At 41.2% G+C, this 12,870-nt stretch overlaps 1 protein-coding gene across 19 annotated transcripts in view; it reads right to left on the reverse strand.

Annotated features, from left to right (window-relative positions):
• The window catches only part of KIAA1217 (KIAA1217 ortholog), a 1,016,332-nt gene that overhangs the window by 397,444 nt on the left and 606,018 nt on the right, over nt 1–12,870 (reverse strand). The window contains exon 1 of one of the 19 annotated variants that reach the window (XM_056800098.1): nt 2,595–2,991. The exons of 17 other annotated variants lie outside the window; for them this stretch is intronic. In XM_056800098.1, the coding sequence (XP_056656076.1) occupies nt 2,595–2,664 (70 nt within the window). In that variant the 5' untranslated portion in view covers nt 2,665–2,991. Of the gene's footprint in view, nt 1–2,334; nt 2,484–2,594; nt 2,992–12,870 lie in introns of those variants that run through there. One more of the 19 variants, XM_056800102.1, reaches the window with a different exon arrangement.

The following is a 12,870-nucleotide window of genomic DNA, read 5'->3' on the forward strand; positions in this document are numbered from 1 at the left end:
CATCTCCAGAGCAAAACCCAATAGATAGAAATGACAGGGTTTTATAAAAACTGATTATCTTTTTGTCAAATGATGTCTTCTCCAAATGGAAGGGTAACTGAATATTTTAATATAACAAACAAATTTAAATTAAAAATATAGTTGACAGACACTTAAACAAATAGAAAAAAAAATCTTTATAACAACATACTTCAGCAAACCAAATTCCTATACTGATCTTGTCTAAAAATAAATGTCTTATTCTGCATTTCAAGCCTATCACCTATCTGGCAGGAGATTTCATCTGAAGTTCTTAGGACGCATGAAAACCTTTTCATTCTACACATAAGGAAATAGAAGCTCCCAAAAGTATAGGGATTTTACTAACATTATATGATTAGTTAGTGATTGAGCTGGGAAGATAATCCAGGTCTCCAGACTCCAGGTCTGGCCAGTTTACTTTTATTCACCACTCAACCTCCAGGAAATAAAAGGGTCCTCCAGGCAAAAAAGAATGGGATTCAGACATCTCTGGTCCATTGGCTCACCTCCCATCCCAAAGGGCATTAAAACCTCCAGGGATGCTGGTTTTTATAGAGAAACTAGTCAGGGCTGTTTGATATCTTTTTTTTTTTTACTCTGGTTTGTAGGGCCTCTGGCCTCTGGGGGTCCCCTAGTCCACATTCCTGAAAGTTTACAGAGCTAGAAGTGGTGTAGGAGTAATTGAGGGGGAAGAAAAATAAAGACCAACTATCCTGGGAGGTACATTCAGTGTCCATGTCAAGTACCAGCCTGGTCATTCCCCAGTCCTGTCCTCCAAAGGTCTTCCTATGTTAACCAAGTGTAATCAGAGTTGGGAGGCTTGAAGAGGGAAGGTTTTCTCCACCTGCTTGGGTATTTTTTAGACTTCCAGTGCTAAAACTGGAGCAGATGTCCCAAGGCAACCTATAGGTCACTCAAGCAACCTTGGGGGACTCAGAAAGGAATGTGGGCTTTAAACATGGTGTGGGAGGGCACCTAAGCAGCCCACCTCCAAAAGTCAGCAGGAAGCCCAAGAGTTGACAGCTTCTCCTTGCCCAGGGCAGCTGCTTAATTCCCAGGTATTTCCACAAGGTTTAGATGCTTCTTATTCAAACTGACCAGCCCCATGTGTTCCAGCCATACCTACTCATCCTATCCTGGGGCTAGAATTCTTCTTCAGCTGAAGAGAGAATGAATCTGCAGTCCAAACACTAAGTTTTTTTATAGTTAGCCTTTTAAAAAAATTGAGTGTCCTATCTATTCATTTCAGCATCCAGGGTTTCTCCACCTACCCCTTCTCAGACTATACCTTTGATTTGTATAACAATCATTTGCGAGCATCTCTGGGGTGCAGACCAAGGTCTGCCAACACTAATGCTGGCACATCTAAGACCCAGACCTACCCCATAGTTTCCTGAAGCTAGAATCTTGCAAAAAAAAAAAATTCCCTGAGGTTTCCCCTCCATTCTAATTACATTTTCTTCTGTGGAGGTTTGGTTTTGCATTTTCCGGGTAGATGAGTCACTGATGACTTCCCCTTTTACATATCAGAAGAAAACATACCTTTTCCCAAGTGGATAATCCCGACCCCCACACTGATTGCTATGCTATGAAACACATATTTCTGTTGTTAAATGGCCTCTGAGTGAACTTCAGGAGGAGGTGGGGCTCAGACTTCAGCTTTTTCAGAGCATGCCATCTACACGAAATTCCCGGCCACTACAGGCATCAGTCACTAAGGAGTAGCAAAATTGAAGCTATAGAAGCTGCCATTCATTCCCAGCCTCAATACACTTCTGGGAATTCCCTGGCTGTGCGTAGGAGAAATAGACAGAACTCTCTGGTAGGTGATTTTGGAATCTAATCACCTCGGAATCCCGTTTTCCAGGTCCCACCTCAGCCTCTTCCCCACCCACCTCTAACTGCCTCCAGGTTAGGGCTAGCTTGGGAATTCTTCTATTTCCAGTCAAGTTTTGAGCTTTTTATCCCAAAAGACAACTTCATTGGAGCAAAGGCTCCATAGCCAACCCCAGATGCAAAGCTTAAAAAAAAAAAAGCCACTCGGTCAATCCCTTGGCTTCCTCCAGCAGCAGCAGTAGCCCCGAGGACTGACGACAACAACAACAAAGCAATTCCTGGACTCCTACGTAAAATAAACTTGCCGGGTGAAATCCACAACTCGGCCTCCCTGCTAACCAGTGAATGGACCCCTGGCAGTCCTGCAGCCTTGCAGCGGCTACATTACCGCTAGGCAACCCAAAGCCTGACTTCAAACTCCAGCTCACACTGTTGAGCTTTCCTTCCTTCCTTCCTTCCCTCAGGAGCAGCACTCACGATATGCTTGCTGAGTGTGGCACCAAATGTGACATCGGTTCACCAAATTTTCTGCTTGGGAGAGTCAAGCAAAAAAAGCGTCCCGAAGAGAAATCCAGCCCAAGAAGGGAGAGGACTTCTGCCCAGGCACATGCACGAGAGAAATCGCGTTCATTTCCCCCTTCTCTCTCTCTGCCATGCACTCTGTCTCAAGTTATAAAAAGCAACAGAGAGGGTCACGCGTAAATGTAACTCCATCTTTGAATGATTCTGTTACTTACCCTTCATCTGTCTGCTGTCTGCTGAGCTGGGAAGGCAGGGCTCAGATTTCGGGCTTTCCTTTTCCTCCATTGTCCCTGTCTCCAGCACACCACGCTTCCCCACTCCTAACTTTAAAAACTGCGGCTCGGAGCCCAGCCAGAAAGGGCCTGGGAGGGGGGCTGCTGCAGGGGTGGGGAAACCCCACCCTGAACTAGCCTCTTCTACTGGGCAAAGTCTCCTGCAAAAACAAACTGCATTCCAAACGCCGCCGGGGCTGTCCGTCCGCTCCCTGGGACTGGTCCTCAGTGGAATGGTGGGCAGTACTTAGTGAGGCTGGAGCAGGACCAGCCCCCAAGCCGCTCATACTCTGGGCCCCAACAGGTGATGATGGGCTTCCTACGCAGGACTTCTAGCTGCCTGTTCTCCAGAGTTCCCAACTCCAAAGGCATTGCAGCCAACAGGCATTATTAGGAAAGGAAACATTTCACACATGATTCCAGGCATGTATCTCTGCTGGAATCCAGATCTCGAGACTTCTTTTCATCTCAGACACAGGGCAGGATCTTCTCACGAAGTACAGAAATGTACATATTTTCAAAATCCCCAACTGCTCAACTCCAAATATTTCACTTCAATTAAAAAAAAAAATGGAACTCAAAAGAAATAGTTTGCACTGAGTTGCTAGGATGGCATTTCCAGCCACTGCTCACTTTACAGGGCCTAATTAATATCTAGAAGTCTAATGTATAACTTGGACCACTTTAATGGAATCCATTTCAGTCACTTAATCTAGACTTTGGAAAGAAGATCCAGACAATTGACTGGATATTTCCCCCTCTCTCAGACCACAAATTCAAAAAGTAAACTAACCCTTGGAATCTTGACTTAATTACAAATAACAGCTGAGAAACAATTAAATACCTTATTCTTTGGGTCTGGTGGATTATGTTGAACACACATTTAAAAAAAAATTACCTACAAATATTTATTTTGTTCTTCACTCAGTCCTTGAAAAACTGGCGGGGTTCCCAGAAATTGAAAACAGGAGGTACAACGTCCACACAGAGAAGATGGGAAAGGCAATCTAGATCATATTAACTCTGCTATTTCAGAGAGCTAAAAGGAACACAATAACTAACAGTGTGATCATTTAGTCAAGAGTTCCAGTGATTTTAAGATGCAGAGATAATAGTAGTACTGGAGCTGCCCCTCCCAGTGGGTCATTCTTTGACCCACTTTCCAATCTGTTTAGATGATATCTTAGCTTAATTTAGACCAAGATTTGGTACATAACAATAGCTGGCCCATCTTCCTGACTATGACCTTGAGTCACCTGTATGTTTTGGCAATGGTGAGGACATATTCTTCTCATCATGGCAAAAAGATTCAGAAGCCTCTAAAGAGCCGAGGATGTGGCCAAAAAGGAAATTAACCCTGCCAAACATTCCCAAAAGAGGTTGGGAAGAAGAGGAGGTTAATGACAGGGAAGGAGGAAGGGACCTTTTATGGCCACTATTCTTAATATCCAAAAGGAACATGGTGAACCTTCTGGAAAACCAATATGTACAGTTGGACATACATGGTAAATAAGCCAAAGGCTCAATAACTGCAGAGACATTAATAGGTAATTTTTTTTTGTAAAGAAGGCCTGATCTTTTTTTTAAAACTCTTATATTTGATCTTAGAATCAATTCTATGTATCCATTCTAAAGAGGAAGTGATAAGGGATAGGCAATGGGGGTTAAGTGACAGGTAGGAAGTATGTTTGAGGTTAGATTTGAACCTGGGATCTCCTATCCCTAGTTCTGGCTCTCAATCCACTGAGTCACTTAGCTGCCCCAGAAGATCTGGACTTTAAACTGTTTTTCTACCTATAGTATGAGGACAAATGTCTTCTTTCAACAGCTTGTATTTTATTTTTAGTCTTTCTGAGAGTCCAGGGACTAGGGAGAAATGATCTTTGCTCATAATTTGTTTATAACTGCTTTTCAGGGCCTCAGGCCTTAAAAAGGCAGATCCTTGTCTAGGTCACAGGATGGTGTCTTTGCCAGATGTCCTTCTTTCTGATTTCTGACTCCTAAATGACTGGCTTTGGTTAGTCAAGAAGTCAATCTGGTCTGTTCCTTACCTGACACTTGACAGAATGCAGAGACTCTAGGCAGGAGGAGATAGTAACAGCCTCAGCATCAAACTGAAGCCTCTCCTATAATCTGGGTAGAAGCAAATTAACTTGTATGCAGGTCTTTGCATATTGAGGATTTACTGGAAACATTTGGAAAGTGAAAGATCAACCCTTAGACATTCACAGATCCCTAGAAAGCTGAGGGCAGGAGAATCCTTTACCAGATCTGAGTTCTAATTAGAGTAAACAGTAATTCTCAAACTTTTTTGTTCCTAGGATCCCTTTACACTCTAAAAAATTGTTGAGCCCCCCACAGAGAGCTTTGGGTTATGTAAGTTACATCAATCGATATTTACCATATCCAAAATTAAAATGTCCTGGTATAATGAAAAGTTTTGACCTTGCAGACCCCCTGGAAAGGTCTTAGTGACCCCCAGTGGTCCACAGGCCACCTTTTGAGAATGTTGAAAGTCAGGCAAATAGACTCCATGGGATATTGCTTCCCCTCCCCCCCCCCCCAGTCAACTCAAACAACAGCCTAAGTAGACATTCCACTCCCCAAAGAGCACAACTTTTAGTGGCATGCCAGAGAAGACAAAGAAAGAAAAGAAAGGGAAGAAAGGCATCAAGACAAGGAATGTGAATCAGGAACCACGAAATCTGGGCATTTCTTTATAGCCAAAAAAAAAGGCTTTCCTCAAGAGATCTGAATATAATACTTCCTGTCTTGTATGTCTTGGTTGAGACAGGGAACCGAATAGAATATTTAAACAATACCAAGTGAATTAAGTAGCCTCTACAGAATCCCAAGATCTCTGAAATGGCATGAACCTGACATCACCTGGTCTTTCATGAAAATCCCCTTTATAATACCTACACCAAGTGAAGACATTTAGTGAAGGGAAGGAATCCTACTTTGATTCTTCTAAATGGAAACATTATACTTCTTTGTATAATATACCTAGCTTCTAAATTCCTGGGTCACCTTACTCTCTTTACTCTCCTTTGTCCAAGGCTCCAGGATTTAGTGATTCTGTCTCCACATCTATCCCATTGGTCCCTGTCTGACCCAACCATCACCCTCCCTTAAGTCCTCCTCCATTCTTGGCTGGATTGGAGCAATAGCCTTTAGATCTATCTCTCTACCTTTATGCTTTTTTCACTTTTTTCACCATTTTCCATCAGCTCCAATGGGTTCGATGGTCATCTCTAAGTAGATGTTACCAGATCTATATATTCAACTCCAGGCTCTCTCCTGAGTCATAGTTCCACATCACCAATACCTTTTAGATACCTCGCCTGAATGTGTGAGGAGCATCTCAAATACAACAAGTCCAAAACAAGAGTCCCCTTTCCTTCTGCAAAATCACCTCTTTCCAGCTTCCCTTTTGCTGCAGTTAAGTGCATCACCTTCTTCTCAGACCCCTAGGCTCTGATCTCAATGTCATCTTCATTCTCACTCACATCACATATATAAATTTTACTTTTACCTTATTGTTCACATATTCTCTCCACTCCTATGATAACCAGCTGGTTCAGACCCTTATAATCTCTCACCTAGGCTACTGTAATAGCCTTCTAATTGGTCTCCTTGCCTCATGGCTCTCCCTACTCCAATCCATCCATCCTCCATACTGATAGAAAATTTATTCTTAAAGGAACATCTATTTTACTCCTCCTTTTTCTCCTTGGCTTCATTCCATTACTCAGTAAACTCCTGGTTTTTGTTCAGCCATTTTTACTCATATCTGACTCTTTGTGATCCCATTTGGGGTTTCATTGGCAAAAATACTGGAGGGGTTTGCCATTTCCTTCTCCAGCTCATTAAAAAATAATCAAAACAAACAAACAAAAACAAACCTTTTTGCCTTCTGTCTTGGAATTGATACAAGGTCTAAGGCAGAAGAGCAATAAAGGCTATGAAACTGGGGTTAAGTGACTTTCCTAGAGTCACATAGCTAGGAAGTCTCTGAGTCCATATTTGAACCCAAGTCCTCCTGACTCCAGGTCTGGCCCTTTATCCATTGAGCCACCTATAAATATATCTGTTTGGAATTTAAAGCCTTTTGCAACCTGACCCCTTCTTGCCTTTAATCTTAGTCATCATTGTCCTTGTCATTTTCTTCTCCTTCTCTTTCCTCTTTATTCTTTTTTAAACCCTTACCTTCTCTCTTAGAATCAATATTATGTATTTCTAAGGTAGAAGAACAGTAAGGGCTAGGCAATGGGGGTTAAGTGACTTGCTCAGGGACACACAGGAAGTGTCTGAGGCTAGATTTCAACCCAGCATCTCTCTTCTTTGAACCTGGCTTTCTATCCACTGAGTCACCTAGCCACCCATAGTCTCTGTCTTCTTACACCTTTCTCTTCTCTATTCACAATTTGGTTCCATTCTTCTAGCCTATTTGCTGTTCCTTGAACACAATACTTATCTCCCATCTCCTTGCCTTTGCACTGGCTGGGTCACTGTTCTCTCCTAGTTTTCACCTCTTAGTTTTTCTGGCTTCCTTCAAGACCCTCCTCCAATACCATTTTCTACAAGAAACCTTGCCTAGTCCTCCAGCTGCTAGCACCTTTCCCTCTCAGATTACCTTCCTTCTGCTCTGTCTATATCTTGTATGTTTGCACCTACTTATTTACCTGTTCTCCCTCCCCATTAGAATGTGAAGTTAAGCAGAGAACAGAGCCTTTTTTTTTGTCTTCCTTTGTATCCCCAGGGCTAAGCACAGTATCTGGCTGAGTGCCTAGTACATTAATGTTTGATGATTGACTGATTGAAGGAGCTAACCCTAGCTGGTCATCTGGTAGGAAGCCTCCTTTTATCCAATTTTTCTTACTACCAAGGTGCTTTGCCCTACCATTTTTGCTCCACTGAAGGACTACTAGTCAGTTTGATCAGCATCCTCTAAATTTTGCACTCTAAGTCTGGTACCCTGGGTCAAAGCATCCTTTGCTCTACCCTAGTTCCAGCTCTGTCTCCAAGGTCTCATCTAATTCTAAATCTATGATCCTTTGAGCCGCATGAAAACACCATGCTGGTCTTATTGCTGATTTGGGGATATGTAAATCTTGGGAAGAAACATTATCTGCATTCCAAGTGTCATGAATTTTGGGTTTAATTTAATTTGAGGATTGTTAAATTGCTATTATAGCCCAATCTGCCTACTACTGTACTTTGGAATTTGCTGTGAAAGGCACAAGGGAAGTTGGATGAACTTGAAATTTGATTTTCTTCTAGTCCGATTAGAAGTTACAATATTGACACCGGAGAAAATGTGAGTGTCAGAGGAGGTGAGGAGGGGATTGAGCCTGAAACTCCTTTTCAATTATCCAGGGATGGTACGAGTCTAGTTTGTTAGCAATTGTTGGTTTCTTGTTGGCAATTCATCCCTCTTTAAAGGCTCACACAAAAGAAGTTGCACTTAACTGGGGAAGCCAAGTACTGAGGTAGGATTTCATTGAAAAGGCAAATTGTGATTATGCAGACATACGGTGAAATGATTGCTGAAATAAGCTATTACTAATTTTGGTAGTGCAGCTTAATTTTTTCCCTTCATTTTCTGTCTTAGTAACAACTTTGAGAAAGAAGGACAAGTTCTAGGCAAATAAAGTTAAGTGACTTTTCCAGGGTCACACAGCTAGGAAGTGTCTGAGTCCTCCTGACTCCAAGTCTGGCTTTCTAACTGCCACCTAATAGTGCAACTTAAATTGATAACTACTATGATGTGTATCTGTCACCAGGAATAAAATGATAGGTACCATGTCCCAGCCTACCTTTTGATCTCTAGGCTTATTTAGAGTCAATAGAAATGGTATCAATTCCTTGAACACAATTGTTTTTAAGAAACATAGATCAGTGCTAATAATCATTACTAATATTTATATAGCACCTATTATGTGCTGGAAACTATGTGCTAAACACTTTATAATTACAATCTCATTTGATCCTCCCAATAATCTTAGAGGTAGATATTGTTTTCAGCTCCACTTTACAGATGAGGAAACTGAGGCAAAAAATTAAGTGACTTACTCAGGGTCACACAGCCAGTAAGTGTATAAGGCTAGATTAGAACTCAGTTCTTCCTGACTCCAGGCTAGTGTTTTGTGCACTGTACCACTTAGCTGCCCCAGATGTAAGTATGAATGGACTAATAAATTCTTAAAGTATCTTTGACTTTAAATTCTATGAAGAATGAAATGGCTTGACTTGGAGCCTTTTTTAATGTCAAGACACATAGGGAACAATTAGTGCTAGATGAACTCCATTCAATTTAACATAATTTAACATAAAAGACCTTGGCTGGTGCCATAATTTTAAAAAAAGGAAGATTTTAATTCAAGGTAATACATGTAATATGTCTCACCACCAGGCTCCTGTCCATCCACTAAGAGCTCAGAAATCCAGAAACTTTTACACTTGTGAAAGCAAAGTGACTAAATAGATTATCGCAGCTCAGTAAGTCTGAAGGTTACAAAGAACAATTATAGTCCTGCTGGAATTTATGGTAAAATATGGCTGGGGTAAGTTCTGGTTATGCCTCAGTTTTTCCATCTTTGATTGAGGCAAAAACTGGTTTAGAATATTTATTTTCCCCTCATGTTCATCATATAAAAGCAGGCTACAATAAAGGTCTGGGTGAACGATTTTTTTTTTTTAAGTGCAACTAGGCAGGACAGTAGATAGAACATGGACCTAATCAGGAAGTGCTGCGTTCAAATCTAGCCTCAGACCCTTGCCTGGATGATTCTAGGCAACTTAGTCAGCTGAGATAGTTGTCTATCTTAGTGTCTTCTGCAAAATTGGGATAATAAAGCATCTAACCTCTCAGGGTTGTTTTGAGGATGAAATGAGCTCATATTTGTAAAGTATATAAAAAGCCATAAAGTGTTACACAAATGCTAGCTATTAATATTATAATTGCTTCCACAATTTTGCATAAAAATGCCAATTACATTACTGCAATTTTCTGAATATATTATTCCAAGTAGAGTTGCCTTTCGTAAGAATTGGACAAGCTTTCTCCATTCCCCAAAGAGCTCTTAACATGTAATCTCCTTCACAGAAACATTCTCTAGTAACTAGAAATATGGCGGCAAAGATATTCCCTTTTGACTCTTTCTTTATTCAACTGGAAGACCCTCTATAATTCTTTCCTCTACCTCAAATTGCTGATATTTATGCAGCCAATGTACCACACTCACGCGTCTAAACAATGCATTGACATTTTGGTATTTTATTTATTTTCTCCTACCTTGTAATCTCCTGGGCTGCCTTCAGTGGTACAGACCACGACAGATCAATGGCCTTTTCAGCCAGCGTGTGACTCTTGTCTACATCGGTTCATAAATCTCCATAGATCTATACCACCCACTGGGGGGCCTGCTCCAGACCTTTTAATTTTCAAGGATACCACTACACATTTGAACTGCCTACTTGTCATCCCTCCCGCTCACTGTTTGCTTATCTCTTCTGGTCATGTATGTAGTTTCTTAAAACCCTTTCCTTCCGTCTTAGAATCAATACTGTATATTGGTTCCAAGGCAGAAGAACAGTAAGACTTTGGTAATTGGGGCTAAGTGACTTGTCCAGGGTCACATAGCTAGTGTCTGAGGCCAGATTTGACCTGAGGAAGATGAGTCTTCCTCACTCTAGGCTCAACATTCATCCTCACTATGCCACCCAGCTGTCCATCATTTTTCTGTTGTGTCCAACTCTTCATGACCCCATTTGGAGATTTCCTTGGCAGAGATATTGGAGTGGTTTACCATTTCCTTCTCCAGCTTATTTTACAGATGAGGAAACTGAGGCAAATAGGGTTAAGTGATTTGTCTAGAGTCACACAGCTAATAAGTGTCTGAGACCAGATTTGAATTCAGAAAGATGATTCTTCCTGACTCTAGTTTCAGCACTCTATCCACTGGGTTATTTACAGTATGCTCCATATTTCCTTATATGTAAAATGGGAATAATAAAATATGTGTCATTTATATCACAGCCTTGTGGTCAGAATTAAGTGACATAACATGTGTAAAATCTTCTGTGGCAGTAAAACATATGTGAGTTGCCATCCTTAACATTATTTTCAAAGCCTCTCTTGATTTCCAGAGTCATCAGTTGCCACTGGTATTTATATTAAATTGAAAGATATAGCATAGCAACAAGTTTATCAGCTTAATATAAACATTTGGGATTATCACCTGCAGAACACATCATCTGGAAGATGGCAGACGGCAATTTGCCCTGGTCCCCATGAATCGAGTCTGGATTCCAGTGAGTGACTTTGAAGTGAAAATTTCAGCATGCTTATTATGTCTCGGAGTGCTGGCTTCTAGCAGCTCTTGGGGTGGGGTGGGGTGAGCTAAGCAAGTACTTGCAAAGCCCCCCGGAGGGCCCAATGTGGAGTCCATTCCAATGTGATCCTATATACAGGAAAAGCTCTGTTTTCTCACCACCCTTGGAATTCAAATGCTGTTGTCATTATAATTTCTATCATTAATTTCTATGTACTGAAGTCCCACCTGCACAGGGTCATGGCTGATGGCTATTAAAAGTGACTGATTTGCTTGGGAAACTCCATTTATGGTATTCCTTCCCAAAGGCAAGAGATTTGAGACTTGGACCTTCTCTTTACTTTCCTATCTCAGTCTGATTCTCCTCTCCATCTCCTTTTTCTTCTACCCCCAAACAAAACAAAACATAAAAATCTATAGTGGTTGAGGCAGAGAGAAATAAGGAAGACCCTATACAGACTTATAAGAATTTTAGGGCTGAAAAGGACTTTCAAAAATGACCATTGAAGTTATCAAGTTTAGGGCAGCTGGGTAGCTCTGTGGATTGAGAGCCAGATTTGGAGATGGAAGGTCCTGGGTTCAAATCTAACTCAGACATGTCTTAGCCGTGTGACCCTGAACAAGTCACTTTACCCCCATTGCCTAGCCCTGTGGTGGCGAACCTATGGCACATGTGCCAGAGAGGGTACACAGTGCCCTAGAAAGCCAGAGGGATTGGGTGCTGAGCTGCTCCCTTCCCCCTCTCCACCATGCCCGAGGACATTTTTTCACTTTACCTGCCCCTCTGCCCAGCAGCCCAATGGGACTACTTCCTACTTCATCTGTGTGGAGTAGGGGGGCATGGTATTCCATCTCTAAAAGGTTTGTCATCACTGGTCTAACCCTTATCTCTCTTCTGATCTTGGAAACAATATACAGTATCAATTCTAAGACAGAAGATAAGGATTAAAAAAAAGGCATCAAGTCTAACCCTCTTATTTTCCACATTTGAATACTGAACCCTAGGGACTTGCTTAGGCCACATAATTAAGAGCAGGATGAGTAGGAAAATATATACATAGCTCAGAACTGATGCACCTTGGGAAGAGGACATTTTACAGGCCCTGACCCATTTCTGTAATATTTTAAAGGTTTGCAAAGCCCTTTCTCCACCAGAACATTGTAAGATGAGTAGTATAAATATCTAAATTTTATAGGAGGAACCTCTAGGAATTTAGCTCTCATAAAGAGGAATGAGTTCAATGCCTTCATTTTACATATGAAAAAGAAGCTGATAGAAAGACCTAATGCAGAGAGAAATGAGCAGCATCAGGAGTATATTGTCCACTAACAACAATATTATGGGATGATCAACTGGGAAAGACTTAGCTATTCTCAGTAATACAAGATCTAGGACAATTCTGAAGGACTTATGGCAAAGAATGCAATCCAGCTCCAGAGACAGAAGTGTTGGAGTCAGAATATAGATGAAAGCATACTGTCTTTTACTTTAGTTTATTTGAGTTTTTATTTTGAGGTTTTGGTTCACTATAAGTATTCTCTTACAATAATAAACAATATGGAAATGTGTTTTGCATGATAAAACATGTACAATCCAGATCAAATCGCTTACCATTTCCAAGGGGGGGGGGGGGAGGAGACAATTTAGATCTTACACTTCAGAAAATGTATGTGGAAAATTGCTATTACATGTAATTGGGAAAATAACATATCCTTTATGAAAAAGAAAAAGGAAAGAAAATGAAGCTGAACGAACAGTATTGAGTGTTTTAAGACCAAGCAGCTTCTCTTATTGTCTCCTCCCCCAGGATGTTTTTTTAGGCCAGTAACCAGGCACAGACACTGATCACACCACCTATTCCCTGGCCCTGTTTCCAGATCTC

The sequence above is a fragment of the Monodelphis domestica genome, chromosome 5 (genome assembly GCF_027887165.1).
Source record: "Monodelphis domestica isolate mMonDom1 chromosome 5, mMonDom1.pri, whole genome shotgun sequence".
Classification (NCBI taxonomy): domain Eukaryota; kingdom Metazoa; phylum Chordata; class Mammalia; order Didelphimorphia; family Didelphidae; genus Monodelphis; species Monodelphis domestica.